The sequence below is a fragment of the Muscardinus avellanarius genome (assembly GCF_963383645.1).
Source record: "Muscardinus avellanarius genome assembly, chromosome: 18".
Lineage (NCBI taxonomy): Eukaryota > Metazoa > Chordata > Mammalia > Rodentia > Gliridae > Muscardinus > Muscardinus avellanarius.
This window is the reverse complement of record NC_137804.1, coordinates 38,520,843-38,548,042: the sequence shown is the minus strand read 5'-3', so window position 1 is coordinate 38,548,042 and position 27,200 is coordinate 38,520,843. Positions and strand designations below refer to the sequence as shown.

At 58.4% G+C, this 27,200-nt stretch overlaps 2 protein-coding genes across 9 annotated transcripts in view; one reads left to right on the top strand and one right to left on the bottom strand.

The window, feature by feature from the left end:
• RFX1 (regulatory factor X1) overlaps positions 1-17,052 on the top strand; it is a gene marked incomplete at both ends in the record, with an annotated part of 29,125 nt that extends 12,073 nt beyond the window's left edge. The window contains 16 exons of the mRNA XM_080715599.1: positions 59-169; positions 1,150-1,245; positions 2,433-2,527; positions 5,350-5,737; positions 7,071-7,252; positions 8,501-8,620; positions 8,707-8,822; positions 10,127-10,245; positions 10,610-10,719; positions 10,792-10,943; positions 11,014-11,111; positions 14,523-14,672; positions 14,741-14,949; positions 16,496-16,649; positions 16,725-16,770; positions 16,883-17,052. Coding sequence (XP_080571725.1) covers positions 59-169; positions 1,150-1,245; positions 2,433-2,527; positions 5,350-5,737; positions 7,071-7,252; positions 8,501-8,620; positions 8,707-8,822; positions 10,127-10,245; positions 10,610-10,719; positions 10,792-10,943; positions 11,014-11,111; positions 14,523-14,672; positions 14,741-14,949; positions 16,496-16,649; positions 16,725-16,770; positions 16,883-17,052 — 2,316 coding nt within the window. The remainder of the gene's footprint in view (positions 1-58; positions 170-1,149; positions 1,246-2,432; positions 2,528-5,349; positions 5,738-7,070; positions 7,253-8,500; positions 8,621-8,706; positions 8,823-10,126; positions 10,246-10,609; positions 10,720-10,791; positions 10,944-11,013; positions 11,112-14,522; positions 14,673-14,740; positions 14,950-16,495; positions 16,650-16,724; positions 16,771-16,882) is intronic.
• A 1,589-nt stretch (positions 17,053-18,641) lies between these two features.
• On the bottom strand, positions 18,642-27,125 carry DCAF15 (DDB1 and CUL4 associated factor 15; the record flags this gene model as incomplete). Of its 8 annotated transcripts, none has more annotated exons than XM_080715607.1 (13): positions 18,642-18,697; positions 18,905-19,020; positions 19,091-19,195; positions 19,287-19,372; positions 19,450-19,578; positions 19,659-19,750; positions 19,832-20,266; positions 23,502-23,672; positions 23,759-23,895; positions 23,990-24,096; positions 25,000-25,135; positions 25,227-25,324; positions 26,931-27,125. In XM_080715607.1, 13 exons carry the CDS (start codon positions 27,060-27,062, stop codon positions 18,642-18,644), a joined length of 1,800 nt encoding a protein of 599 aa, XP_080571733.1. The 8 variants fall into 8 exon arrangements, with proteins under 8 accessions (XP_080571733.1, XP_080571727.1, XP_080571726.1 ...); XM_080715601.1 differs by having other exon boundaries at positions 18,905-19,014; positions 26,931-27,062; XM_080715600.1 differs by having other exon boundaries at positions 19,450-19,572; positions 26,931-27,062.
• Positions 27,126-27,200: the final 75 nt, after the last annotated feature.

Sequence of the window (27,200 nt, the reverse complement as noted above, 5' to 3'; positions counted from 1 at the left end):
GGGCATCTGTTGGGCAAGCCACCGGGGACCTGACTTCACTCTGTCCTCTTCCCTGCAGCGGCCACCGGCGCAGGCCAACTCCACCAGCAAGACAGCCGGGGCCCCCGCAGGCCCGGTGCCACAGCAGCTGCAGGTCCACGGCGTCCAGAGCGTCCCCGTCAGCCAAGAGGTGCCTGGCCAAGGCGGGCAGCAGCTGGGGCGAGGGGCGCGCCAGGTGGCCTCTGCAGACACCCTCAGCTGTGCCTCTGGCCTGGCAGAGCCAAGCAGGCAGGCGGCCAGCCCCAACCTGCCGCTTGGGCCTTGGGCACACGCCACCTCATTCTCCAGATTGAGGGTCCCTGCGGGGAAGTATAGGGCGCCGTGAGAACGGAGGCCCGGCCGGCCTTCCAGAGGAGGCTGCCCGAGCTCATGGCTGGAGTGGTCAGAGCAGGCTCAGGAGCGAGCAGTGCCTGCCACCTGGCTGCTATTGCTGAGTGAGGGGCTTGATGAGGGCCCTCACAAAAGCAGCTGCTAAGGCCGGTGCAGAGGCTCAAGCCTGGAGTCCCAGCTGAGGCAGAAGAATCACTGAGGTCCAGGAGTTCGAGGCCTGCCTGCAAGACGCATCTCTTAAACTAAAACAGGGGGGGGGGGGTTGTGTGTGTGACACAGATGGATCTCATAGATGTCCAGAGAAAAGCAGAAACCTCACCCCAGAGAATTTGCAAATGGTTTACTGCCCAGTGTCAGAGTCTCTCTGAACCCCCAGATGTGGGTCCAAGTCCCAGCCACAAGTGCTGAGGATAACACCAGCTCCCCCTTGGGGTGGGCAGGCATAGGAGCCCTGCGAAGATAGCCCCGGAGGCAGCGAAGGGGAAGGGGTGAAGAGCAGACCCCCAGCCAGTCCCGGCTTCGGCTCTTAGCTCTGCTACTGCTGAGCAGGCTGCCTAGCTGGGCGTCCCAAGTCGCAGCTGAAACCGGTGCCCTGAATGGAGGCAGCAAAAGGCCGGGAGGGCCCTCGGTGCCGGCGCTGGGGCCAAGAACTGCTCTCCTTTCTTATCTGGAGAACAGCTGCTGGGGCTTACCTAAGTTCATGAGCACTAAGCAGGATGTCTGCACGCCATCGTTGTCATGGTTACCAGAGTCAGGCTCGCCCTTTCCTTCTTTTCCCAGAGGTCTGTTGTCCAGGCCACCCCGCAGGCGCCCAAAGCTGGTCCCGTGCAACAGCTGACCGTGCAGGGGCTCCAGCCAGTTCACGTGGCTCAAGAGGTGTGTGTCCTTTGCGCCTACCCCAGGGGCACGCTGGGGCTGGGGGATTCAGGCCCTAGACCCGAGGGAGGGACTGGTGTCACCCTGAGCCCCGCAGGCCCCGTCCCGGATCCTCTTCCCCTTCCCGGCAGCTCGGAGCCCAGGTTTCGCTAAGGGAGATCCTGTCGCAGCCCTCTGGCAGCCTGGGTCAGTTCCTCCCCTCCCTCCCCGAAAAACCGGGCGGGAATCTTTGGGCCTGGAGCCCCGCCCGCGGCGGCCTGGTGACCCCCCAGTGTCTCTGTTTGTCCTCCAGAGCTCAGACAGTCAGTTTCCCGCTAGGAAGGCAGAGCGGCGAGAGCCCCGGCCCGCGCCGCCGCCGGAGCTGCTCCCGCCGATGTGCGGCGAGGCCCTGCGGCTAGGCAGCCCCGAGCCGCCACCGCCTCCTTACGAGCCGGGCCTGGAGCAGTGGGTGGAGCTGGTGGGCGTGCTGCCCCCCCACCTGCTCCTGCCGCAGCAGGGCGTAGTCCTCGAGCCACTGCCCGGGCTCTCGGCCCGAGCCAGCCCCAACCAGAGGGTCAGGATCCAGAGGCTCTCCCAGGTGCTAGTGCTCGGCACGGCCGCCACGGCCCTCAAAGTAGGTGGCGGACGCACGGGCGGGGTCCGAGGGGGGCGGGGCGCCCTGCCCGGCTGCCCACCAAGCCCTGCAGACCCCACCTCCGCCGCGGGTCGGTCTAGGGGTCCGCCTCTGTCCCCCAGCACAGCCCCTAGAGGTCCTAGGCTCTGCCCCATGGACAGGGGTGGGGGTGGGGTGGGTGCTCAGACTCCCCCCCAGGCGCTGTCAGTGGCCCAGGTTCTGCCCCGGTTTCCGGGCTCTTCAGCGAGACCTGTCCCGTGCTGGGCTCATCCCCGCCTCAGGCCCACTGTGGCGCACTGTCTGGGGCCCCTTCCACTGCCCAAAGGCCCGGCCCCTGCTGTCCCCACCTGCATCCAGGAACCCGGGATCTCCACCTGATACCGCTTTTCCTAATTAACATTTCCAGCCAGGCGGGAGCACGGAGATTCAGACCCCTGCTCCCCACTGGGCATTCTATGGAGAACCCCGACGTGCGCCCTCCCAGGTGGGGGTCTGGACCTCTAGGAGTCCCTAAGCCGTGAAAGGCCGAGGGAGAATGGTCCGCCTGGCCTCACACACCCCTCCTTCTGTCCAGGTGCAGCAGCTGCAGCAGGTGCCAGTGCCGCATGTGTACCCCAGCCAGGTGCAGTATGTGGAGGGCGGCGACGCCAGCTACGCAGCCAGTGCCATGTGAGTGTGGGTGGGGGGCAAAGCGCAGGGTACTCCTGCAGGTTGGGAGGCTGAGGAGGCACCCCAGCATAGGTCAGTGCTTTCGAGTCAGACTGGCTTGGCTTTTATTTTATTTTATTTTATTTTTATTTTGGTGGTACTGGGGATGGAACCCAGGGGCCTTCTACCTCCGGGCTACACTCCCAGACCTATTTTTTATATTTTTATTTGGAAACAGGGTCTCTTAAACCAGCAAGTATTTAACCAGTGAGGCATGGTGGTACTTGACTGTAATCCCAATACTTGGGAGGCCTAGACAGGAGGATGGCAGGTTTAAGGCCAGCCTCAGCAATTTAGCAATACCCTGATTCCAAGTAAGAATAAAATATGACTAGGGGAGCTGGGCATGGTGGTGCACACTTGTAAACCCAGCATTCAGGAGGCTGAGACTGGAGGATCATGGTTCATGGACAGCAAAAAAAAAAAAAGAGTAGGGCAGGGGGTGTAGCTCAGAGGTCAAATGTCCTTGGGTTCCATCCCCAAACCTGCAAAGTTAAATAAAAAGAATCAAAAAGAGTAGGGCAGCCAGGCGTGGTGGCACACTCTTGTAATCCCAGCATTCGGGAGGCTGAGACTGGAGGATTGTGGTTTGTGGACAGCCTCAGCTACTTAGGCCCTCTGCAACTCAGTGAGACCGTGTTTTAAAAATAAAGAATAAAAAATGGGGCAGGAGGTGTAGCTTGGAGGTCGAATGCCCCTGGGTTCCATCCCCAGACCCGCAAAAAAATAAATAAATAAATAAAAATAATAACTAAAAGGCTAAAAAGTAGGGCTGGGGGTGTAGCTCAGAGGTACAATGCCCCTGGGTTCCATCCCCAGTACCGCAAAAAAAAAAAAAAAAAAAAAAAAAAATACACACACACATACACATATATATGGCTGGGGTTTAGCTCAGAGATAGAGTGCCCATGGGTCCAGTCCCTAGCATCCCCACACAGTGAACATACACCTCCTGCTGACCCCAAAGAGGGCCCATACTCAGCATATAGAAGCCGTCCCCTTTACTAACAGAGGCCGCACGTTCCGTCCCTCATTCCTCCCCTGGCCTGGCATCCGCAGCGCTTTCCCTGTTTGTCTGTGTCCCGCCGAGGCCGCGGAGCCCGGCCGGCTTGACACGCGGTGGTCTGTCGTTGGCCCCCCAGCCGTGCAGGCCACACCAAGGCCGCATCCCAGGCTGCTTGACCAGGGCGCAGGCTCCCGGCAGCACCCTTCCCAGGCCCCTCTCCCTCTCCCGTCCTCCATATAGAAACTCCAGGACTGTCGTTGTCTTTGTTGTTTTGGTTTCTAGGATTTCCGCGGGTTTTCTTTGCATCTGTCTGGCTGTTTTCCCTCCCCTAGTCCTTGCCACCTGTCCTTGTAGGCACAGCACCGGGACTAGGTGAGCCCGGAGGGCTCAGCCCTGGGGTCATGGTGCTCTGGCCGACCTGGGGATTTTGGTCCTCAGGTCCCATCGATGTGTCCAGTACCGTGACCCTGCTGCGCAGGTGACCCTAGCTGGCAGGGCAGAGAGAGCCACTAAGGACCGCCTAGCCTCAGGGGCGGATCTTGCTGGCAGCTGTATCTGCTCTCTCTCCGTCCTGGTGACTGCTACGGCTGCCCAGCCTTTGCAGCCTGGACCCTCAGCCTGGCCAGAGCCACAGTCCCTTCGCTCCCATCCCTGATGCTGTCCAGGCTGCCTCCAGACACACACCCCTTCACTGATACGGTCACTCAGCACATACCTGCAAAAGAACCTTTTATTTTTATTTATTTTTTATTTTTTGCGGTACTGGGGATGGAACCCAGGAACATTCTACCTCCGAGCTACACTCTCAGCCCAATTTTTTAGTCTTTTTATTTTTGAAACAATCTCACTGGGTTGCAAAGGGCCTCACTAAGTAGTACCTGAGGCTGTCTGAACCACGATTCTCCTGTCTCAGCCTCCCAAATGCTGGGATTACAAGCGTGCACCACCACGCCCGGCTTTTCAAAATACCTTGTGTGTAGCATTGGGGGTTGAACCCCAGGGGTGCTCTGTCTCCAAGCTATACCCCTGGTCCTTTTCATTTTTTATTTTGAAATGAGTTCCTGAGGCTGGCCTCGACCGTGCATCCTCCTGTCTCCGCCTCCCAAGTACTGGGATTACAGATGTGTGCCGCTTGACCCCTGCCTTTGCAAAAGCACCTTTTGTGTGTGGTACTGGGCACCAGAGTTTCATACGTGATAGCCAGAGCTGCTCAGTCACACCCCTGACCCTGCCCTGAGACAGTTTGCGGCACAGATGTCACATGCCAGGTGTGGGGCTGGACCGCAGCCCGGGAGGGCGAGCTGGCGGGTCTTGGGGAGGGAAGCCCTCGCTGAGGTCGCATTCTTGCTGACCAGTGCAGGCCTAGTGACCCACGGCTGACGCCTGGCGTCCAGTGAGGGGCCACTGCCTCTGTGCACACCAAGCCCTTAAACTACCTCCCCCTTTTTTTGATACTGGACATTGCACCTAGGGGTATTCTACCCCTGAGCTACACCCCCAGCCCTATTTTTATTTCTTATTTGGAAACGGGGCCTCATTCAGTTGCTGAGGCTGGCTTTGAACCTGCAATCCTCCTGTCCTCAGCCTCCCAAGTACTGGGATTTCAGACATACACCACTATGCCCAGCTCTCCCTCCCCCTTTTTAAGAATCTGCTTCAGGCATACAGTGGGCGCTCAATATGTGCACAGCACGGTGCCGCCAGTAGTAGGCCAGTGCCGGCTGCTCCGGCGGCTGCTCGGTCACACCTCTGACCTGCACCCCCTGTCCTCCTGCAGCCGCTCCAGCACCTACCCCTACCCCGAGACGCCACTGTACACACAGACACCGGGCCCCGGCTACTACGAGGCGGCAGGCACGGCCGCCCAGGTCAGCACGCCGCCCACCTCGCAGACGGTGGCCAGCAGTGGCTCGGTGCCCATGTACGTGTCCGGCAGCCCTGTGGTCGCCAGCTCCACCAGTAGCGGAGGCGGCGCCAGCAACAGCAGCGGCGGAGGCGGTGGCGGAGGTGGCGGCGGAGGCAGCGGCGGCAGCGGCGGCGGGGGCGGCGGCGGCGGGGGCGGCGGGGGCGGCGGTGGAGCGGGCACCTACGTGATCCAAGGTGGATACATGCTGGGCAGCGCCAGCCAGTCTTATTCCCACACCACCCGTGCCTCGCCAGCCACGGTAAGTGCCCAGCTGGGCCCCAGAGGGGGAGGAGCGCTCCTGCGGAGATGGTGCCCTGAGCCCTGGAGGCCAGTCGGGGCAGTGGCCTGTATTGCCTGCTACTTATGCATAGGGCCTAGTATTGAATTTTGCTGTGTGACCATGGACAAGTTCCTAGTCCTCTCTGGTCCTATGTGACACTCCTGGGAAAAGTCCAAAAGAAGTGCCACGTATTCTGGCTCTAACTGACACAGAAGGTCGTTGTGAAAGGAGACGGGCGGCACCATGGCCCTGGAAGGCGAGCCGCCCTACACCAACTCTGCGCCTGCAGGTGGCCGCGCACGCCTTCCCAGGTGGCTCTGCATGGGGGCAGCATGGCTCCCAATCTTTTCTTTTAAGTCCTTTTCATTATTTTATTTATTTGGCTGGGTATGGAACCCCGGGGCCTTCCACCTATGAGCTATATCCCCAGGCCTTTTTATTTTTTGTTTGATACAGGGTCTGACTAGGTTGCCGGGAGTCTCACCAAGCTGTTAAGGCTGTGCAGTGCAGAAGCCTCTGGCGCCTTGTGGCTTTTGAGCTTGGAATGTGTCTGCACTCACCTAGAACTGTGCTATTTTGAGGGTTAGGGATTGAACTCAGGGGCCTTCCACCTCTGAGCTAGCTGTTTTATTTTTAATTTTGAAACGCAGTCTCTCTAAGTTCTGAGGGTCGTGCTAACTTACTCAGACTGTCCTCAAAAAGGACTGGGATGAGAGGCGTGAGCCACTACTCCCACCTTAAGTTTTAAGCTGTTTACTTTGATTGTAGCTTTGCACAGAGTTGCAAAGTGCTACAGCGATGCGCCTGTGGGCTCTTCCCGCAGGTTCCCGTGTGGTTCACATTTTCTATTACTATCGCATACGATCCAATCTGGGAGACCGCGATCCTCCCGTCTCAGCCTCCCGAATGCTGGGATTACAAGCGTGCGCCACCACGCCCGGCCTCATTTTTTACTTATTTTTTGTGTTTAAAGCAGGGTCTTGCTAGGTTCCTGAGAGTCTTGCTAAACTGTTAAGGCTGGACTCCACCCTGTGCCCGTCTCAGCCTCCCAAGTGCTAGGATTATAGGCATACACCACCACGCCCAGGACATAAATTTGTATCTAAATAGCCTGTGGCCAGTGGCAACTGTATTGGCCAGTGTGGTTCTAAGAGGATCCCGGAGTCGCCATCTGGGAGGGCTGGGCTGGGATATGTGCCCAACGGGGCAGGAGTAGCTGCCGGGAATCACCGGGGAAGTCTGAGGCGCGCTCGGCCACAGCACTGAAGAGAGGGGCTTATCTTAGTAGCCACCTCCCGTCCTCCGGCTTCAGGTCCAGTGGCTCCTGGACAACTACGAGACCGCGGAGGGCGTGAGCCTGCCCAGGAGCACCCTCTACTGCCACTACCTGCTGCACTGCCAGGAGCAGAAGCTGGAGCCAGTCAACGCCGCCTCCTTCGGCAAACTCATCCGCTCTGTCTTCATGGGGCTGCGCACCCGCCGGCTTGGCACCAGGTGGGCCGCCCAGCAGCCTGGCCGCTCAGAGGCGCACCCCAGCCCTCGCCGCGTGCGGCCTCGGCTCTGCTCCCGTAACCTGCTCTCTCCACGCCAGGCCCCGCGACCTCCCTCGTATCTCCTTTGTTATTGCTGCTTGCTTCCATCCTAGGGCCTTTGCACAGGCCGAGCCTGCTGCCTCACGCACCCGCCTCCTCCTCAGCCCAGCATCTCCTGGTGCCAGGTGCCACCGCGTGCACCTGCGATCCCAGCGATTGGGGAGGCTGAGGCATGACGATCGCAGGCTTAAGGCCAGACTGGGCAACTCAGCGAGACCCTACCCCAGAAAGCAAGAGGGCTCGGAGTACAGCTCAGTGGTAGAACACCTCTGTGCTCCAGCCCCAATACCAAAAGAAAAGAAAAGCCGGCCCTGGCCCCTGCGCTAGGCTGCAGCTCCCTCCATCGCTGACACCTCCACCTCCTTCCACTAAGCCTTTCTCCTTAGCTAAACATTACCACCCTCCGCAATCTCTCTGGTTTTGGACCCATCTAAAACACAGACCCTGACGCCGTGGGGCCTGCACGCAGTCGGTGCCAGTACTGCCCGAGTTGGTGCTTTTACAGGGAGAAGCGAGGAGCCGCCCGCAGACCTGGCCTCGGCCCGTGCTTGTACCCCCACGCCTCATCCTCATCTTTTGGTTCCAGCTTAGGCTTTGCCTACTCCATCCCTTCCCGCTTGTGTCACCCTGGGCAAGGCACAGGATCTCTGGGCCTCGGTTTCCCCATCTGTCCATCGGGGCTCGTAGGCGCACATTTCACCAGGCAGGGACAAGGTGGCGTGGGTTTCTGTGCTGGGGCTGCTGCGCCACACCTCATCATGCCAACAGTCAGCAAAGGCTTGGCTGCCCCGCGTCAGAACTGGGGGTGAACCATGCGAGGTGGCACACACCCGATGTCCGAGTACTTGGGAGGCTGAGACAGGATCACAGGTTCAAAGCCAGCCTCAGCAACTTAGCAAGCCCCTATTTCCAAATAAACAAAATAAGACTGGAGGTGTAGCTTGGAGGTTGAGTGCCCCTAGGTCCAATCCCCAGCACCAAAACAAAGGGAAGAACGAGAGGGGTGAGCGCTGACCCAGATACTGTCCCTGTCTACACAGGGCTCAGGCAGCAGGCGGGGGCCATCTCCAGCGCCCCACACCCCTGCTCCCGGGAGCAGGAGTGTGGTGTGGACCCCCAGCCGACACTCAACCACCCGCCTCCCTCACAGGGGCAACTCTAAGTACCACTACTACGGCCTGCGCATCAAAGCCAACTCGCCGCTGCTGCGGCTGATGGAGGACCAGCAGCACACAGCCATGCGGGGACAGCCCTTCTCCCAGAAGCAGAGGTAGGAGGGCGGCCGGGCGCGAAGGGCAGGCCTCCACAGCCGGCCGGCCCCCGCCGGCCCGCCTCTCACCCACCGCTCTCGTCCAGACTCAAGCCCATCCAGAAGATGGAGGGCATGAGCAACGGCGTGGCCGTGGGGCAGCAGCAGACCGCCGGGCTGTCTGACATCAGCGCCCAGGTGCAGCAGTACCAGCAGTTCCTGGGTGAGCGTGCCAGGCTGGGGAGGGCTGGCGGGCTCTGGGGAGGTGCAGAGGATGACAGGCCCACATTGGACGGCAGCTGCGTGCCATCACCGCGGGGACATGCTCACACTCCCCCCTCTCGGGTGGTCTGTCCCCAGAAACCTCCCCTAAGGGAGATGCCTCCTCTTTAGTTTTCTGTTTGTGAGACCCCAGCTCAGTCCCCCAAAAGGACATGGTGATGGAGGGTGTTAGACACTAGTGCATTAGCTGGGTGCGGTGGCCATGCCTGTAGTCTTAGTACTGAGGAGGCAGAGACAAGAGGATCACAGATTGGCGTAATTTAGTAAGACGCTGTTTCAGAGTAAAAACTAAAAAGGGAAGCCAGGCGTGGTGGCGCACACTTGAAACCCCAGCATTTGGGAGGCCGATTGCTGTTCGTGGCCAGCCTCAGCGGCTTAGTGAGGCCCTCTGCAACTTAGTGAGACCCTGTTTCAAAATAAAGAATAAAAAGTAGGTCAGGGGTGTAGCTTGGAGGTAGAATGCCCCTGGGTTCCATCCCCAGATCCGCAAAAATAAATAAATAATAAAAAGGGTGCCAGGCATAGTGGTGTATACCTGTAATCCCAGTATTTGGGAGGCTGAGACAGAAGGATCACAGGTTTGAGGCCATTCTCAGCAACTTAGCAAGACCTTATTTCAAAATAAATAAAGGGTTACGGGTATAGCTCAGAGGTAGAGCACCCCTGGGTTCAATGCCCAGTACCAAAGAACAAAAGACTAAGGTGAGGGAGGAACCCAATGAAAACAAGGTACAGTGGTACCAACAGAAGCTGGCAAACCTTTCAAACCCAACCCACGCCGGCCAAAGGTCCACGGCAGCAACCGCCTGGCTCTTTCCTGGTGTTCACTGCCTCTGGGGCCCAGGCATTCACTGTCCTGGAGAAGCCTTGGGAGCTGAGGGGCAGGTGGGAGTCTAGGCCCCTCGTGGGGTCGGGGCGGGTCTATGGCTGGCCACCACCTCTGCCCTCGGGCTCTTATCCCTGTAGTCTGCCCAGGATGTGGGAGCCTGGTCCTGGGTCAGGCAGGTACAGGAGCCAGGGTGGACTCGTGACTCACTGTCCCATCCAGGGCCACCACTTAGTAGACAGCTGGGGCCAGCGCCATATCCTGGCCTCGAGCAGTGGGGTATGGGCTCCCGAGGTCCTGGGCCAGGTGCTGACCCTGAGTCCTGTCACCCCCTGCTGTACATGAAGGCCCTGCAGGGTGGGAGAGAGCCAGGTCCTGGGGGAGCCTAAGGAGAAGGCTGACGGTGCCCCTGCCCCCAGATGCCTCTCGGAGCCTCCCTGACTTCAGTGAGCTGGATCTCCAGGGGAAGGCGCTGCCCGAGGGCATCGGGCTGGGGGACATCAAGACCTTCCAGCTCCTGTACCGGGAGCACTGTGAGGTAGGTAGGAGGCCGGCAGCCATCTCCCCTCAAAACTGCCGCCCTTGCCTCCTGCGGCACCCCGCCCCACGCCCCGTACACCCAGCCACGGGCCCGGCTTCTTGGGCTGCGGTGCTCCAATGGCATGTCTTCCTTCCGTTCCTCCTTGGCACGTCTAAAGGAGAAAGAGGACCACCGGAAGGAGGGCTGCCACCCCTTCCCGCGGCCTCTTTCCTGAGACCCTCAGTACTGACCCCGCTCCAACGCTGGGCTTGGGAGCGTCCGCTGACCGTGGTAGATGTGCTCGCGCCCCTTTCTGGAGCGCGCTGGCCACAGCCTTGGGACCGCGCTGGCCGCCCTGAGCTCCCGGCCTCCCCGCTCACAGGCTATCGTGGACGTCATGGTGAACCTGCAGTTCACGCTGGTGGAGACGCTGTGGAAGACCTTCTGGAGGTACAACCTCAGCCAGCCCAGCGAGGCGCCGGCCCTGGTCGTGTGAGTCCCCGGGCGGGAGGGGCTGCGGGGCCCGACGTGCGCCCCGTGTGACACCGCGCGTGTGGCCCGCAGGCACGACGAGGCCGAGAAGCGGCTGCCCAAGGCCAGCCTGGTGCTGCTCTCCAAGTTCGAGCCCGTGCTCCAGTGGACCAAGCACTGTGACAACGTGCTGTACCAGGGCCTGGTGGAAATCCTCATCCCGGACGTGCTGCGGCCCATCCCCAGTGAGTGCCCGGCCACGCGCGGCTCCCCGGGCGCTGCCCGCACGCCTGCCTGACCACCCTGCGTCCGCAGGTGCCTTGACCCAAGCGATCCGGAACTTCGCCAAGAGCCTGGAGAGCTGGCTCACCCACGCCATGGTGAACATCCCCGAGGAGATGCTGCGGGTGAAGGTGAGGGCGGCCCGCCACGGGCTCGCCAGCCTCTGCTCCTACAGAGACGTGTCCTCGGTGCTCCGGGAACGTCAGAGAGGCTCTGGGCGGTCACTACAGAGGAGCCTCCTCACCGGACCACTTTCTTTCTCTTTTTTATATTTTTAGGGGACATAGGGGGGCTTGAAACCAGGGACATTCTACTTCTAAGCTAGATCCTAAGCCTATTTTTTTTTTTCGGTAGTGGAGATGAAGCCCAGGGGAGTTTTACCTCAGAGCTACACCCCCAGTCCTGTTTTTTATTCATTATTATTTATTTATTTATTTTTGGTGGTACTGGGGGTGGAACCCAGAGGCCTTCTACCTCCGGGATATACTCCCAGACCTATTTTATATTTTTATTTGGAAACAGGGTCTCACTGAGTTGCTGAAAGCCTCACTAAGTAGCTGAGGCTGGCTTCGAACCTGTGCAATCCTCCTGTCTCAGCCTCCCAAGCGTAGGGATTACAAGCATGTGCCACCATGCCCAGCTTTTTATTCGGTATTTTGAAACAGGGTCTCACTAAGTTGCGGAAGGCCTCACTAAGTAGCTGAAGCTGGCCATGAACCTGTGATCCTCCTATCAGCCTCCAAAGTACTAAAATTGCAAGTGTGCGCCACCATGCCCAGTTTTATTTTTATTTTTTTAATTATTAAAACAGGGTTTCCGGTGTAGTGACGCACGCTTGTAATCCCAGCATTTGGGAGGCTGAGACAGGAGGATCGTGGTTCGCGAATAGTCTCAGCTACTTAGTGAGGCCCTTTGCAACTCATTGAGACCCTGTTTCAAAATAACGAATAAAAAATAGGGCCAGGAGCGGTGGTGCACCCTTGTAATCCCTGCACTTGGGAGGTGGAGACGGGAGGATTGCGCAGGTTTGAAGCCAGCCTCACTGGCTTAAGAGACCCTGTTTCCAAAAAAAAAAAAAAAAAAAATATATATATATATATATATATATATATATATATATATATATATATAATAGTTCTGGGAGTGTAGCCGAGAGGTATAAGGGTTTCCAGGAACCCCAGTATCACCAAAAAAAAAAAAAAAAAATAGGACTGGGGGTGTAGCTCAGAGGTAGAATGCCCCTGCGTTTCCATCTCCAGTACCACAAAACAAACAAAAAGTAGGGTCTTGCAAAGTTGCTGAGACTAACCTTGAACCTGCGATCCTCCTGTCTCAGCCTCCTAAGTACTAGAATTACAGGCATGCGCCTTCTAGCCCAGCTTTAGGTGCCCACTTCTTTTTATTTTTTCAGAACTGGATATGGAACCCAGGGGCATTCTACCTCTGAGCTACACCCCAGCCCTATTTATTTATTTATTTATTTATTTATTTATTTATGTATTTTGCAGTACTAGGGATGGAATCCAGGGGCAGAATATTACTACCCCTGAACTATACCCCTGGTCCTTTTTTTTAGTCTTTTTTATTTTTTGAAACAGGGTCTCACTTAGTTGCGAAGGGCCTCACTAAGTGGCTGAGGCTGTCCACGAACCGCGATCCTCCTGTCTCAGCCTCCCAGATGCTGGGATGACAAGCGTGCGCCACCATGCCCAGCTTATTCTTTATTTTGAAACAGGGTCTCAGTAAGTTGCAGAGGGCGTCACTAAGTAGCTGAGGCTGGCTGCGAATCTGCAATTCTCCAGTCTCAGCCTCCCAAGTACTAGGATTACAAGCGTGCACCACGACGCCCAGCAGAAATCTTTTTTAAAAGGCAACATCTCTACACTGTGAAAAAGAAGAAATATTAATTTGTGATTACTTAGAACATTGAGATGTAGAAGAGGCTATAGGTAGTAGTGACCAATAGGAGGCTTACAAGAATGACTTAAATACTCTTCTCTAAATTTAAAATGCATTCCCAGATCTAGGAATTAAAAGCTTGTATTAACTGAATTACATTTACTTGGTTTTACCATAGGCGTTGATTCAAGTATGTTGCTGTTCTATTTCTCTCTCTTTTTTTTTTTTTTTTTTCGGTGCTGGGGATGGAATCCAGGGCCTTGCACACGCTAGACAAGCACTTACCTTTAAACAACACCTCCAGTGCTGAACTGGTGTCAGAAAAATTGCCCCTGGGTGGGCTGGACACAGGGTGGGGGTGGCGAGGGCCGGCCCAGAGTAGAAGGGGCAGGTGGAAGCCCTGAGCACCTGTTGTGACCAGCAGGGTCCCCGGCGCTGGAGGGGCAGCAGAGAGCAAGCCGGACGGAAGCCCCTCCTTCCCGGCGCTGACATCCATGGGTACAGTGATGGAAGCAAAGTAAAAGTTAGCAGAGAAGAAGAGCTCACCCTTTCTGGGTGGTGCCCTCTACATGTTCTTTCATTAAAACTAATAGTCGCCAGGCGTGGTGGCGCGCGCTTGTAATCCCAGTACTTGGGAGGCTGAGACAAGAGGATCGCGGTTGGCAACCAGCCTCAGCTACTTAGGCTCTGTGCAACTTACTGAGACCCTGTTTCAAAATAAGAATAAAAAATAGGGCTGGGGGTGTAGTTCAGAGTTAGCATGCCCCTGGGTTCGACCCTCAGTACCACATCTCCCCCCAAAAAGAAAAAAATATATAATAGTTTGAGAGCCAGGTGCGGTGGTACACGCCTGCAATCCCAGGACTTGGGAGGCTGAGACAGGAGGATCGAAGGTTCGAAGCCAGCCTTAGCAATTTGATGAGGCCCTCAGCAACTTAGTGAAACTCTGTTCAAAATAAAAGGGCTGGGGCTGTATCTCAGGTTCAGTTCCCAGGACCAAGATGATGATGATGATGATGGGGGGGTGGGGGGCTGACCCCAGGCCCTGTAACCCCAGCCACCGCAGAGAAGGAAAGAGGACAGTGAGTTTGAGGCCAGCCTGGGCAATTGTCTCAAAAAAAAAAAAAAGACAATATATAGGTTTTTGCTTTTTTGGTACTGGGGACTGAACCCAGGGGCATTCTGCCTCTTCCTACACCCCAGCCCCCCCCTTTTTTTTTTAATGTTGAAACAGCCTCACTAAATTGCGGAGTCGAGTCTCGAACCCGTGATCCTCGTGTCTCAGCCTCCCCAATGCTGGGATTACAGGTGTGCACCGCCACACACACACTGGGTATTGAACCCAGGGACATTCTACCTCCAGTCTACACCCGGCCTCCCTTATTTTAAAAATGGGGCCTCGCTTCGTTCCCGAGAAGGGTCTCAAACCCGTGAGCTTCCCTTACCAAACACTGGGATAATGGGCGTAAACCACAACACCCGGCTACTATGTCGATCTTGGATGCACATCAGCAGACGGACGCCCCAACCTCAAAAACTGGGTCTCCGCACAAAAGCAGCAAGGCGCGCCCCTTTTCCAGCCCGGCGATCTGGGGGGCCGGCGGGGAGCCCGGCCCCGCTCAGCCCAGCCGCCCCTCTCGCAGGTGGCGGCGGCCGGCGCGTTCGCGCAGACCCTGCGGCGCTACACCTCGCTCAACCACCTGGCGCAGGCGGCGCGCGCGGTGCTGCAGAACACGGCGCAGATCAACCAGATGCTGAGCGACCTCAACCGCGTGGACTTCGCCAACGTGCAGGTGAGCGGGCGGGCCGGGGGCGCGGAGGGCCGGGGGGCGGCTGCCGCCCACAAGCCCGCTGTGCGCAGGAGCAGGCCTCGTGGGTGTGCCGCTGCGAGGACCGCGTGGTGCAGCGCCTGGAGCAGGACTTCAAGGTGACCCTGCAGCAGCAGAACTCGCTGGAGCAGTGGGCGGCCTGGCTGGACGGCGTCGTGAGCCGGGTGCTCAAGCCCTACCAGGGCAGCGCCGGCTTCCCCAAGGCCGCCAAGCTCTTCCTCCTCAAGTGGTCTTTCTACAGGTGCGTCTGCGAGGGAGCCGGGCTCCTCCTCCCTGGCCCCCTGCCCCTGGACAGGCGGGCGTGGTTGGTACTCTGAGTAGGTAAAGGAGGGGCAGGGTGCCGTGGTCCATGTCTGTAATCCCAGTATTCAGGAGGCTGAGACAAAGGATCAGCTCAGGTTCGAGCTCAGTCTCCGCAATTTAGTGAGACCCTGTTTAAAAAAAAAAAAAAAAAAGAGGGGGGTGATAGCTCAGAGGTAGAACGCCCCCGGATCTGGTACCACCAAAAAAAAAAAAAAAAAAAAAAGATGGAGCCAGGCTTGGTGGTGCACACCTGTATTTTCAGTACTTGGGAAACTGATACGGGAGGATGGAAAGTTTAAGACCAGTCTCAGCAATTGACCAAGTCCTTCAGCAACTTAGTGACACCCTCTTTCCAAATAAAAAAAATAAAGGACTGAGCCAGGCATTGTGGCGCACACTTGTAATACTTGGGAGGCTGAGACCGGAGGATCTCAGGTTTGCAGCCAGCCTCAGCTCTTTAGTGAGGACCTCCGCAACTTAGTGAGACCCTGTTTTGAAAAAAAGAATAAAATAGGGCTGGGTGTGTAGCTCAGAGGTAGAATGTCACGGGGTTCAATCCCTGGCAACATAATAAATAAATAAACAAATAAAATAAATAATAAACAGCTGGGTATGGTGGCTCTTGCTTGTAATCCCAGTGCTTGGGAGACTGAGACAAGAGGATCACAGATTTGGCCAGCCTCAGCAACTTAGGCCCTCTACAACTCAGACCCTGTTATTAAAATAAAACAGGGCTGGGGTGTAGCTTGAGGGTAGACTGCCCCTGAGTTCAATCTCCAGTACCACAAAAAGTAAAAAGAGTTGGGGCTGAAGCCCAGTAGCAGAAGGTCCCTGGGTCCAGTTCCTGGCCCAAAAAAAAGAACAGAAAAGAAAAAAGAAATCTCTAGGCCAGGTGTGGTGGTGCACGTTTGTAATCCCTACATTCGGGAGGCTGAGACAGGAGGATTGCGGTTCGTGGACAGCCTCAGCTACTTAGGCCCTTCACAACTCAGTGAGACCCTGTTTCAAAAAATAAGATAGCCGGGCGTGGTGGCACACACTTGTAATCCCCGCTCTTAGGAGGCAGAGACAGCAGGGTGGTGGCTCACGCTTGTAATCTCAGCTCTTGGGAGGCGGAGACAGCAGGATCGCACTGGTTCAGAGCCAGCCTTGCTGGCTTAAGAGACCCTGTTTCCAAATAAAAAATATAAAAAAAAAAATAGGTCTGGGAGTGTAGCCCGGAGGTAGAAGGGCTTCCAGGAACCCCAGTACCAAAAAAAAAAAAAAAAAAAGATTAAAAAAAAATAGGGCTGGGGGTGTAGCTCGGAGGTAGAAGGCCCCTCCCTGGGTTCCATCCCCAGTACTGAAAATAAAAAAAGAAAAAAATATTTGAAGGTAAGGGCCCTCGACTCTCATTGATGGTCACCTCGGGAAACTGGTCTGGGTGCTTGGCAGAGGGGTGCGGGCGGCAGGTGTCCGGACTTCGGCCTCTCTCTTGCACCCAGCTCCATGGTGATCCGGGACCTGACCCTGCGCAGCGCCGCCAGCTTCGGCTCCTTCCACCTCATCCGGCTGCTGTACGACGAGTACATGTACTACCTGATCGAGCACCGCGTGGCCCAGGCCAAAGGCGAGACCCCGATGGCCGTCATGGGCGAGGTGCGCACAGGCTCAGGGTGTGGGCCGGTGCCAGGCGGCGGGACCCTCACCCCTTCTTTCCTCTCCTCCCTCCAGTTCGCCAACCTGGCCACCTCGCTGAACCCCCTGGACCCGGACAAAGGTAGGCCAGGCGTGTCCCCAGCCAGGCGCGGCAGAGGGCAGGGAGATGGGTGGAGGGCGGGCCCTGGGCCGAGTCCGCCCTCGCTGAGCTGGTCCTGGTCCGTGTGCCCCAGATGAAGAGGAGGAGGAGGAAGAGGAGAGCGAGGACGAGCTGCAGCAGGACATCTCGCTGGCGGCCGGGGGCGAGTCGCCGGCGCTGGGCCCTGAGGCCCTGGAGCCGCCGGCCAAGCTGGCCAGGACAGAGGCGCGAGGCCTCTTCGTGCAGGCGCTGCCCTCCAGCTAAGCGCAGCCCCCGCCCCGCCCGCCCCTCCACCCCTCCGCGCCAGGGTCCCCCAGCCTCCGTGGCTTCCCCATCTCTCTCCAGTCCCCCACCCCCCGCCAGAGCGGGAGGGGCCTCTGAGATGGTGAGGGCAAGGGGCCACCCCGCCTGGGGCTGGCACAATCACAGGGCTGGGCTGGCCGCAACTGCAAACCCTGACCCCAACGACGTGCCTTAAGGAACCTGCCGCTGTGCCCAGGTGTCCCCGGGGCAGCCAGCTGGCCCTTTGCCTCCACCCTCCACCACCCAGGGGGCAGTGGGCAGGCCCCTCCCCTGCGGAACTGTTAACTTATTCTGCTCGCTGGCTTTGCACAGCCTGTCCTGGGCTCGGCCCCAGCCCCGGGCAGGCGCAGGCGGGTGGCTCCTGGGGACCCCCACTGTCAGCGGCAGCCCCGGGGCCCCTCCCCATCCACCCCACTGCTCCCCCATCCTTGGTATAAGTGCAATTAAAGCTATGGGTGTCGGATCTTCTCCAGAGCTGGGCCCTCCCTCGCCTGGCAGCCCGAAAGGCGAGGGCAGCCAGGGCCCCGGCTTCCAAAGAGCAGCAGGCTGCTGTGGGACCCAAGTGCCCGCGCCTGCCTGGCCAGGGCCGGTGCTCCCCAGAGATCCAGCGCCTGCGCCCTCCGCGCCGCCGGTTTGTAATGGAACCTTCCCGGAGACTCGCCTCTCCTCTGTGCGGTGGACCCCCGCCCCCACGACTTGTGCGATTTGTGAGCGCCGCCTGAGCGGAGTCGGTAACTTGTTGGGTTTTTTTCCAACCATCATGGCCTTATCTGTTCCGGTTTTCTCAGTGTTTTCAACCTGTGAGGTAGATGTTTATGGAAAAAAAAAAAAAAAAGGAAAAAAAAAAGGGAAAATCTGACCTAATGTATAAAAACCACTATTTTGTGTGCTCCGCGTGCTGCAGCTTTTGGGATGGCCCCGTCCGCGGCCCCGTCCGCGCCGATGCCACGGGCCACCCTCTCCCAGCGGTGAAAGTCCACGCGTGTGTAGTTTAGTGTGCCGAGCTGTTTTCTACCTTTTTGTAGTCTTTCTTAAAACAATAAACTGCGCTGTGATATTTGCTGCTGACTTGCTGGGCCTTGGGACAGGCAGGGGGCATGGGTGGATCCCAGAGTCCAGAAATAAAGCAGATGGGTTCAGAAATAAAGCATTTATTACATGAAGAGGACGGGAGGGGGGTGCGCAGCCTACGCCGCGGTGCGGGAGGCTGTGTGCGCGGGGCAGGAGGAGGGAGTGGCCTCCCTGCCTCCCACCACGATCACACTCACACCTGTGGCCAGGCCGGGCCAAGTGCACAGGAACTGGGCCTGGGCCTGCCCTGGGCGAAGGCAGGGGCTCCCTCCCTCAGCCCCTTCCCAGCTTAAATAGGCATAAATAAAAAAGGTCCAGACTCTCAGGCCGCCCGCCGCCCCGCCTTCCCTGCGGCCTAACACTAGTGCTGGTAGGTCGAGGGCAGTCACTGGCAGGTTGGCCGCTAGGAGGCCAGCCCGGGGAGGCGGCGGCTCCCAGGCCGGGAGGTAGTTGGAGTCAGTGTCCAGGATGGAGCGGCCTCAAAGGACGATCCACGTGTACCGCTCGCTATCGGCCAGGACCTTCAGGGAGCAGCCTGCAGGGGCGGCGGGCGCAGGGCTGACGCTGCCTGTTGGGGCCCACAGCCCCCTTCTCCTGACTAGTTAGGGCCCGGAAGGTTCTGAAGTCACACACCTTCCTGAGGCTGCCTCCTGCCCCCCAGTGAACACCTCTGGAGTGGAAGCTGGGGGCCCCCAGGCGCCCTCCCTGGCGGCCCTCCCTCCCCAGCTCCAGCCCAGCGCACCTTTGTGCAGTGCCTCGTTGGTCATCCTGTTGACGTAGCGGCCGCTGCTCTCGGGCACCAGCCACTTCATGACCATGTCCACACAGCTCTTGCGGTACGAGCTCCAGACGCTGCCGCTGGGGGCGGAGGGATGCATGAGCGGCTCGCGGGCCGGGCCCACCTCCCCGCCCTGCACCTGTGCCTCACCTGGTTTGCCCTTTGACCTCAGTGAGGTCGCCCACACTGACTGTCTCAAAGATGCCCGTGTTGAGGTCCCAGGCCACCTTGAGGCTAGTGTGATAGGTCTTTGGTCTGTTGAGGTGCAGAAACAAAATGGGTGACCGAGGCCAGGCCCCTGTGGCATTCCCGGGGGGGAGGGCCCGGGGGCCTGGGCTGCACTCACCGGAGCTGACCCTCCTCGGTGGGGGATGGGAAGGCCAGGAGCAGCAAGCCGATGTTGATGAGCACCTGGTTGGTCTCTGGGCACACCTGGGGGTGGACGGCGATAGCTGTGGCGGGTGCCCCAAAGAGGAAGGTCCGGGCCCACTGCCCCCGCCCCAGCCCACCTCCAGGATGACTATGTCATAGTCGCTGAAAGAGCAGAACTGGTGGCCCCAGGTGGCATCGTGGCGGATGACCTCATTGATGACATATTCGAAGTCCAGCGTGAGCTGCTCCACTGTCAGGTACTGGCCCTGGGGGTGGAGGAGGACCATGGGGGAGGGTGCCAAGATCCCCGCTGGCCCCCAGCCCACCCTGTGGTCCCCAGCCCCACCTGGACGGCAGTCCGGTCCCGCAGGGGCCGCAAGTTGCGCCCACGGAGGTCGGTCACCACGAAAGGCAGGGAGATCTTGTCGTCCTCCAGCTCTGGGGAGGCAGACGGGCAGGTGGGCGCTGAGGGCCGCTGGGGTGCCCGCCCCCGCCTGCCCACTGGGTGCCGCAGCTCACCTTCCTCGGGCTCTGCGCCCTCGCCAGACTCTAGCACATAGTACAGCTTGGTGTAGTTGACGTAGCCCGGCTCGGGAGCGGGCACCTCGGCAGCAAGGGGGCTGTCCCTGGGCGCAGCCTCCCCACCTGGGGCCGGAGGCTCCGAGGGTGGGCGGCCCCGGCTGCTGGAGGGCCCGGGGCAGGGGGCCGGCCGGGCTCCCTCTAAGGCCCCCCCCTTGGCCTCTTTGGCCCGGCGGAAGATGTCGGCCACAAACTCCTTGGCTTTGGTGATGGTGGGGGAGGGCTCCGGGGCCCCAGAGGCCCGGGCTGGGGCCACTTCAGGGCAAAGGCTGGGGGGGGTGGGGGGCACCTCTGGGCTCTGGGCCTCAGGGGGACGGGGAGGGGCTGGGGGGGAGGCTGTGTGGTCATATAAGATTTGGCAGAAACTGCTATCGCCTGCAATAAGAGAAATGACAGAGGTGGGATGGGGTTAGTACAGCAGGTGAGGGTCAGGGTGCACCTAACCCAGGTGTGTGTGTGTGTGTGTGTGTGTACCAGCCCTTTTTTATTTTTTATTTATCTTGTGGAAATGGGGATTGAACCCAGGGACATTCTGCCTCCGAGGTACATACCCTGCCCTATTTTTTATTCTTTATATTTGAAACAGGGTTTAAGTTGTGGAGGGCTTCACTACATCACACTGTCCGTGAACCTGCGATCTTGTCTCAGCCTCCCAAGCACTGTGATTAGAAGCATACATTACACGCCCGGCTTATTTTTTTATTTTGAAACAAAGTCTTGCTAGGTTGCTGAGGGCCTCACCAAATTGCTGAGGCTACCTGCAAACCTGTGATCCTCCCATCTCAGCCTGCCGAGTACTGGGATTACAGGCATGTGCCCGGCCCCCTGAGGGCTTCCTAGAGATCCACCTTAAGGAAACCGCTAAACTCCTGCCAAGAGCTTGATATAACGCCGTAGGGAGATTTCACGCACGTGTGCACACACAGGCACAGTCGTTTGTTCATCCAGGCCCAATCCTTGCGCAGTTGTGCGCCACATAATGAAGACACAAGAGTTGACTGGGACACACTCGGCCCCTGCCCTTGGGGGCGGAGGGTCTGCAGCAAAGATGGGCAGAAGCCACATGCCTAAGGGAGATGGCTGCCCAGCCCGCACAGGCAGACTGCCACGGGAGTCCTGACCCCTCGCCGAAGACTGCAAGGTTGGCCTGGAGAACTGCAGCACAGTCACCACACAGCACCGTGGCCGGGCCCTGGGAGATGGGCCCGCCAGGGAAGGAAAATTGGAAATGGCTGGGAAAAGTATCCTGTGTCAATGCCCTCCGGGAGTCCAGGGAAGGGGAAACACGGGCTGTGACAGCGGAGTCCTGCCTGATGTGATCGTCCTAAGAGGACCCACAGGCAGGTGGCAGAGCCTGGGCGAGGGGCAGCACGTCACCCACAATGGCAAGGAATCTGGGAAAGGGTTGCGGGCCCTGGATGTGTCTGGGGACAGTGTCCCGCCCCTTCCTCTGCTGTGGGCTTGCCTCAACACTTCTGTTCCTGCCCCTACACTCTTCCTTAGAGGCAATCATTTAATGGGTATTTAATTTTTTTTTTTCTTCCCGGTACTGGGGATGGAACCCAGGGGCATTCTACCTCCAAGTGACACTCCCAGCCCTATTTTTATTCTTTATATTGACACAGGGTCTCACTGAGTTGCAAAAGGCCTTGCTACATAGCTGAGGCTATCTGCGAACTGCAAACCTCCTGTCTCAGCCTCCCAAATGCTGGGATTACAAGGGTGTGCCACCACGCCCAGCTCTTATTTTTTATTTGGAAACAGGTTCTCACTGAGTTTCAGAAGACCACAAACCTGCAATCCTCCTATCTCAGCCTTCAGAGTACTAGGATTACAAGTGTGCACTACCATGCCTGGCTAGATGTTTTTATTTTTTTATGGTTCTGGGGATGGAACCCAGGGGCATTCGACCTCCAAGCTACACCGTCTGCCCTATTTTGTATTCTTTATTTTGAAATAGGGCCTCACTAAGTCACAGAGGGCCTCATTAAGTAGCTGAGGCTGTCCATAAACCGTGATCCTCTGATCTCAGCCTCCAAAATGCTGGGATTACAAGTGTGTGCCACCACACCCAGCTGATGAATATGTTTTTATTTGACTGATTTTGGGTTTTTTTTAATCAAATTAAAACTTTTTTTTTTTTTTTTTTCAGTACTGGGGATGGAACCCAGGGTCATTCCACCTCCCAGCCCTATTTTTAATTCTTTCTTTTAAAACAGGGTCTCACTGAGTTGCAAAAGGCCTCAGTGAGTAGTAGCTGAAGCTGTCCACAAACAACCATTCTCTTCTCAGCCTCCCAAATGCTGGGATTACAAGCACTTACTGCCATGCTCAGCTAAGTTAAAATGTATTTTTAAGCCGGGTATGGTGGTGCGTCCCTGTTAATCCCAGTACTTGGGAGGCCGAGACAGGAGAAGCGAAAGTTCACAGCCAGCCTCGACAACTTAGTGAGGCCCCCTGCAACTTAGTAAGAACCTGTTTCAAAACAGAAAATAAAAGCTGGACATAGCAGTGCATGCGTGTAATCCTAGTACGTGGGAGGTGAAGGCAGGAGGATTGCAGGTTCCCAGACAGCCTCGGCTACTTAGGCCCTCTGCAACTTCAGTGAGATCTTGTTTCAAAATAAGAAGTAAAAATAGGGCCAGGGTAGCCGGGCGTGGTGGCGCACGCTTGTGATCCCCGCGCTTGGGAGGCAGAGACAGGAGGATCGCGCAGGTCTGAAGCCAGCCGCGCGCGCTGGCTTAGGAGACCCTGTTTCCAAATAAAAATGTAAAAATAGGTCTGGGAGTATAGCCCGGAGGTCGATGGGCTTCCAGGAACCCCAGTACCCCCCCAAAAAAGAATAGGGCCAGGGTATAACTGGGAGGGTAGAATGGGTTCAACCCCCAGTTCTGCAAAAATAAATAATCAGACTGGGAGTGTAGTTCAGAGATAAAATGCCCCTGGGTTCAATCCCCATTTCTGCAAAAAAGAAATTACTCAGCACCTACCTGGATCATTCTAGCGCCTCCCCCCCATCCCAGGGACATATCTGATGACCTACGGATTACCTGATGCCATGTACCAGACCCCGCACAGCCCTGGTGTGTAAGGAGATATCCACCTAGGTTTGCACAAACATGTGCTATAATGTGCGTATAACAAAGAAATCCCCCAGGGGCACACGGCTCAGAACAGGCCCTAACTACTAAGCAAAGCATGACTTTTTTTTTAGCATCTTTGTTTCGTTTTGGGGATGGAACCTGGAGAGCCACACCCCTGGCCCCCAACATCTCTTTTTCCAAAAGACGGTAGCGGTAGCGCTAGGCCGTCCAACCCGGTGGCTGCGCCTCTGGCTACTTAAAATAGCTTCAATTAAATCAAATCAGAACCTTGGCTCCCGGGCCTCATAGCCACAGGCCGAGTGGCAACTGGAGCCATGGCACATCCGAGCGGTGCGGAGAGTTCTAGAGGGAGTTGCAGGGGGAAGGGAGGGCAGAGCCGAGTTGGGATCCCAGGCTGACGCCTTGGACAAGAGACTCGGCCTCTCGGAGCCGCGTCCGCGGGACAGCTGAGCGGACCCACCCCGAGGCCGCACCGAGCACTCAGGCCGGGGGGCTTCGAGACCTACCTGCCGCGTGCGCAGAGACCGCGCAGGCCACCAGGGAGTAGCTGGTGTTGAGCAGCACCACCTGGTCCTTCTTGAGCTGGAAGGCGGGCTGGAAGGTGGGGAAGGGGTAGACCACCTGGTACTTGGTGTGCAGCATGAAGCCGTGCCGCAGGCACTGCGCGCTCGGGTCGCCTGCAACCACAGCACAGCGGCTCGCTCGCGGCCCCCAGGCGCCCGCGCACCTCGGGGGGCCCGAGCCCCCAGGACGCCCCGCGCACCTCGGCGGGCCCGGCTGGCGTCCCGGCAGGCGGCGCAGCGGCCGGGCGGCGGCGCGGCCACGGCGCTGACGTAGATGTCCCGGTGGTTCTCGTCGCTCATCACCATGTTCATGAGCATGCCGTTGGCCGAGCGCGTGCTGGGGGCAGCGCAGCCTCAGCCACCAGCGGCCTGGGGGGGGGGGTGCAGCCCCAACCCTGCCCGCGGCCTCCCCAGCCCCTCCCAGGTCTTACTTAAAGCCAAAGACGATGACCTTGGAGGCGTCGCTGGGCCACTCGCACACGGTCAGGTACAGGTCACTGTAGATCTCCTCATCCTGGAAGAGCCGCACCTGCCGGACCTGAGCGCCAGGCTGGCATCAGAGCGGGGCCGCGGGGAGGCCCGGAGCGCCCCGACAACAACCCCGTGCTGTGCCCCTAGCCTGAGGACAGGCTGGGATGTCTCCCTTCAAAAGTGGGGAAGGGGGGGGGCTGGGAGCCGAAGCCGGGTCTAAGGCTGCTGCCCAGCCTTGGCCCCTGAAGCCCCTGTGTAACTGAGACAGCAGCACCCTGACGGGGACCGGGGTCAAGGCCAAGGCCAGCGTGGCCGCCGACGGCTCACTGCCCACCTGGCCCAAGCAGAGGATGCTACTGCTTTACTTGCTAAGCTGAACCACACGATATTTGCTGCGATCCACCTAATTTTGTTGTCGTGGTGTTAGGGATTGAGCCCAGGGTTACTCTACCTCTGAGTTATACCCCCAGCCCTATTTATTTATTTATTAATTAATTAATTTGTTATTTGTTTATTGGTACAGGGGATTGAGCCCACAGGCATTCTACTGCTGAGCTAAAAACCTCTGGCCCTATTTTTTTTTTTTTTAATAAGGTCTCACTAAATTGCTAAGGCTGGCCACAAACCTATAATCTTTCTATCTTAGTCTCCCAAGAACCGGGATTATAAGCATGCACCACCAGCCTGGCCCAGCCTTCTTATTTTTTACTTTGAAACAGGGTCTCACTAGGTTGCTGAGGCTGGCCTCAAAGTCAAGATCCTCCTAGCTCAGCCTCCCAACTACTGGATTACTGGCTTATATACCTGTTTTGAACTATAAAAGCCCACAACTTCAGCTCCATCTGGCTCAGCCTAACGTGGCAGGTTTTACACATAGACTCCAGCTTAGAAGGGGCCATGACCCACCAGGTCAGGCTGTCTGGAGGCCGGCCTGGTGCTGGGCCTCCAGCGGGGGTGGGCCTGACCCTACCAGCTTGAGCTTGCTGTGAACGTTGAACTCCCACCAGTAGAGGTGGTAGATGTAGAAGGAGAAGTCGTCATCCCCGCTGCTGCTGGTGTAGGAGAGGACGTAGCGGCCGCACTTGGAAAAGCCCAGGAAGATGTGTCTGTGGGCGCAGAGGGGGTGCAGTGGCCCGGTCAGTCAGGCCCAGCCCACCAACCGGACCCTACTGCTCCCCGGTCCAATCCCAGCCTCACCCTGCATAAAGAAAGTCTTCGTCCACAATGCTCTTGAGGGATACACAGACCCTGGGCGGTAGCTTCCGGAAAAGGCGAGGGGAGAGCTGCCCGCTGATCTGGGGAAGGGACAGCACGCTGGTCAGGCATCACCTGGCTGACCGAGGCTGCCTGCAGCCCCCTAGCCCCCACACCCAAGGCAGGGAAGCAGAGCAGCACCCACGGGCCTCCCAGCCACACTGGCCCAACCCCTCGCCTGCGTACCGGTTCCGGGTGCTCTGAGTTCTGGGAGGTGGGAAAAACCAGGACAGACGGGACACTGAGGCCAGGTGCCCTCGCGCATACCTCCCATCTGCCAGGGACATGGCTACCTCCCGATTGCACCCCTGTCCAGCCTCAGGCCCTCCCGACCTGCCTCATAGAAGTTCCCCTCACCCGCCCACGCTTGGTCATCAGCTGCCATCCCAGAAGCAGCCCACAGGCACTAAGCCATGGGTGTTCCTTCCCACCCATGTCCTTGCCTCCACCAGTCTATAAGATGACCCCTGGGACAGCCCTGGCCTCGGCCAGGCCCCAGTCACAGCACCTAGAAGGCTGAGTCTAAGTTGCCAAGGCTAGCCTCAAACTGGGATCCTTCTGTCTGAGCCTCCCAAGCACTGGGGCGACAAGAGTGTGCCCCCAAACCTGGCAGGGCGAGTCTAACTGAACGTCTCATTCCCCAATTAACTACTACTGTTTGAACCAACTCTTCATCCTGAAAATGTCCACAGAAGGATTCGAGGGGGCAGATGAGCACGAGCCTGTGTTGCAGGTGGTCAGAGAACCCAGTCTTGCTGCCCAGGTGCATGGGGGCGGGGGACGACTCATCTAGCGGGAGCCCTGTCTGAAAAGATCTTTGCTGATGGCAGAGGCAGGCCTGCCCTCAGGGAACTCTCAGTCAGATGTTGGAAACGGGCCTATCAGCAAGGCCCAGATTGATGGAGACACAGTCCCTGGGCTCGGAGCTCCCAGGCTGAGGGCGGAGCCCTGCCCCCACAAGGCTCTCACAGGGGTAGCCCCTGTCCAAGCAGACACAGGTGGGCCTCAATTGCTGTTCACATCTCTGCCCCCCCAGAGCACCAGATCCGATGGGGGAGGTCCACCTCCGCCGTGGGTGTTTCCAGTCTGATGAGGGAGGCAGAGCTCTGATCAAGTAGCTTCCACCCTGCAGGGGAAAGACCAGGCCCTATACGGGGAGCCCCCTCCGGGGAGGCTGATCCAGGTATAGGAACTCCGGCTGAGGGGTGGCGGGAGCCGGGGCCAAGGAAGAACACCGGGAGGAGGAAGCTCAAAGGCGGCTGCAGGGGCTCTGCAGAGGGGCGGGAAAGCTCCGAGTCGCAAAGAACGGAGGATTGGGGCTTTGAACAACAGGTCTGAACCGGATCATCCTCTCCTGCGGGTTCCTTCGGCGGCCTTGAGGGTCCTCTCGCTTCAAGCCCCCTCCCCAAGGCCCCGACGCTAGCTCTCTCCATCCAAGCCCCGGTGCCGCAGATCTACCAGCGGAACCCCCGCCTCAACCCCCTCCGTCCGAGCCCTCCGCCCGGGCCCCGCCCAGCCCCCTCCCCAGCTCCCTCCCGGGCCCGCCCCCAACCCCTCACCCCGCGGACGCCCAGCCTCCCTCCCTCCGCCTCCCGCGCCCCTCATCCACACCCTCCGGCACGCTCCTCCCCAGGATCCCGGCCTCACCTTGACCCGCTCCAGCTGCTTGAGGACGTGCTCCCGCCGCCGCCCCGCTGTCCGCTTCCCCCCGGCTCCCCCGGGGCCGCCGCCGCCGCTCCCAGCCCCGCTGTTCCGCTCCGATTTCGAGCTGGGCGCCATTTTCACCCCCTCCCTCCACTTCCGGAGCAACCGGCCCCTCCGCCCCACCCCCGCCGCCTCCTGATTGGCCGGTGCTCCGGGCAGCGGCCCGAAGGTTGGGCGAAAGCCTGCACTCCGGGCCTCTTCCCGCTATGCCTG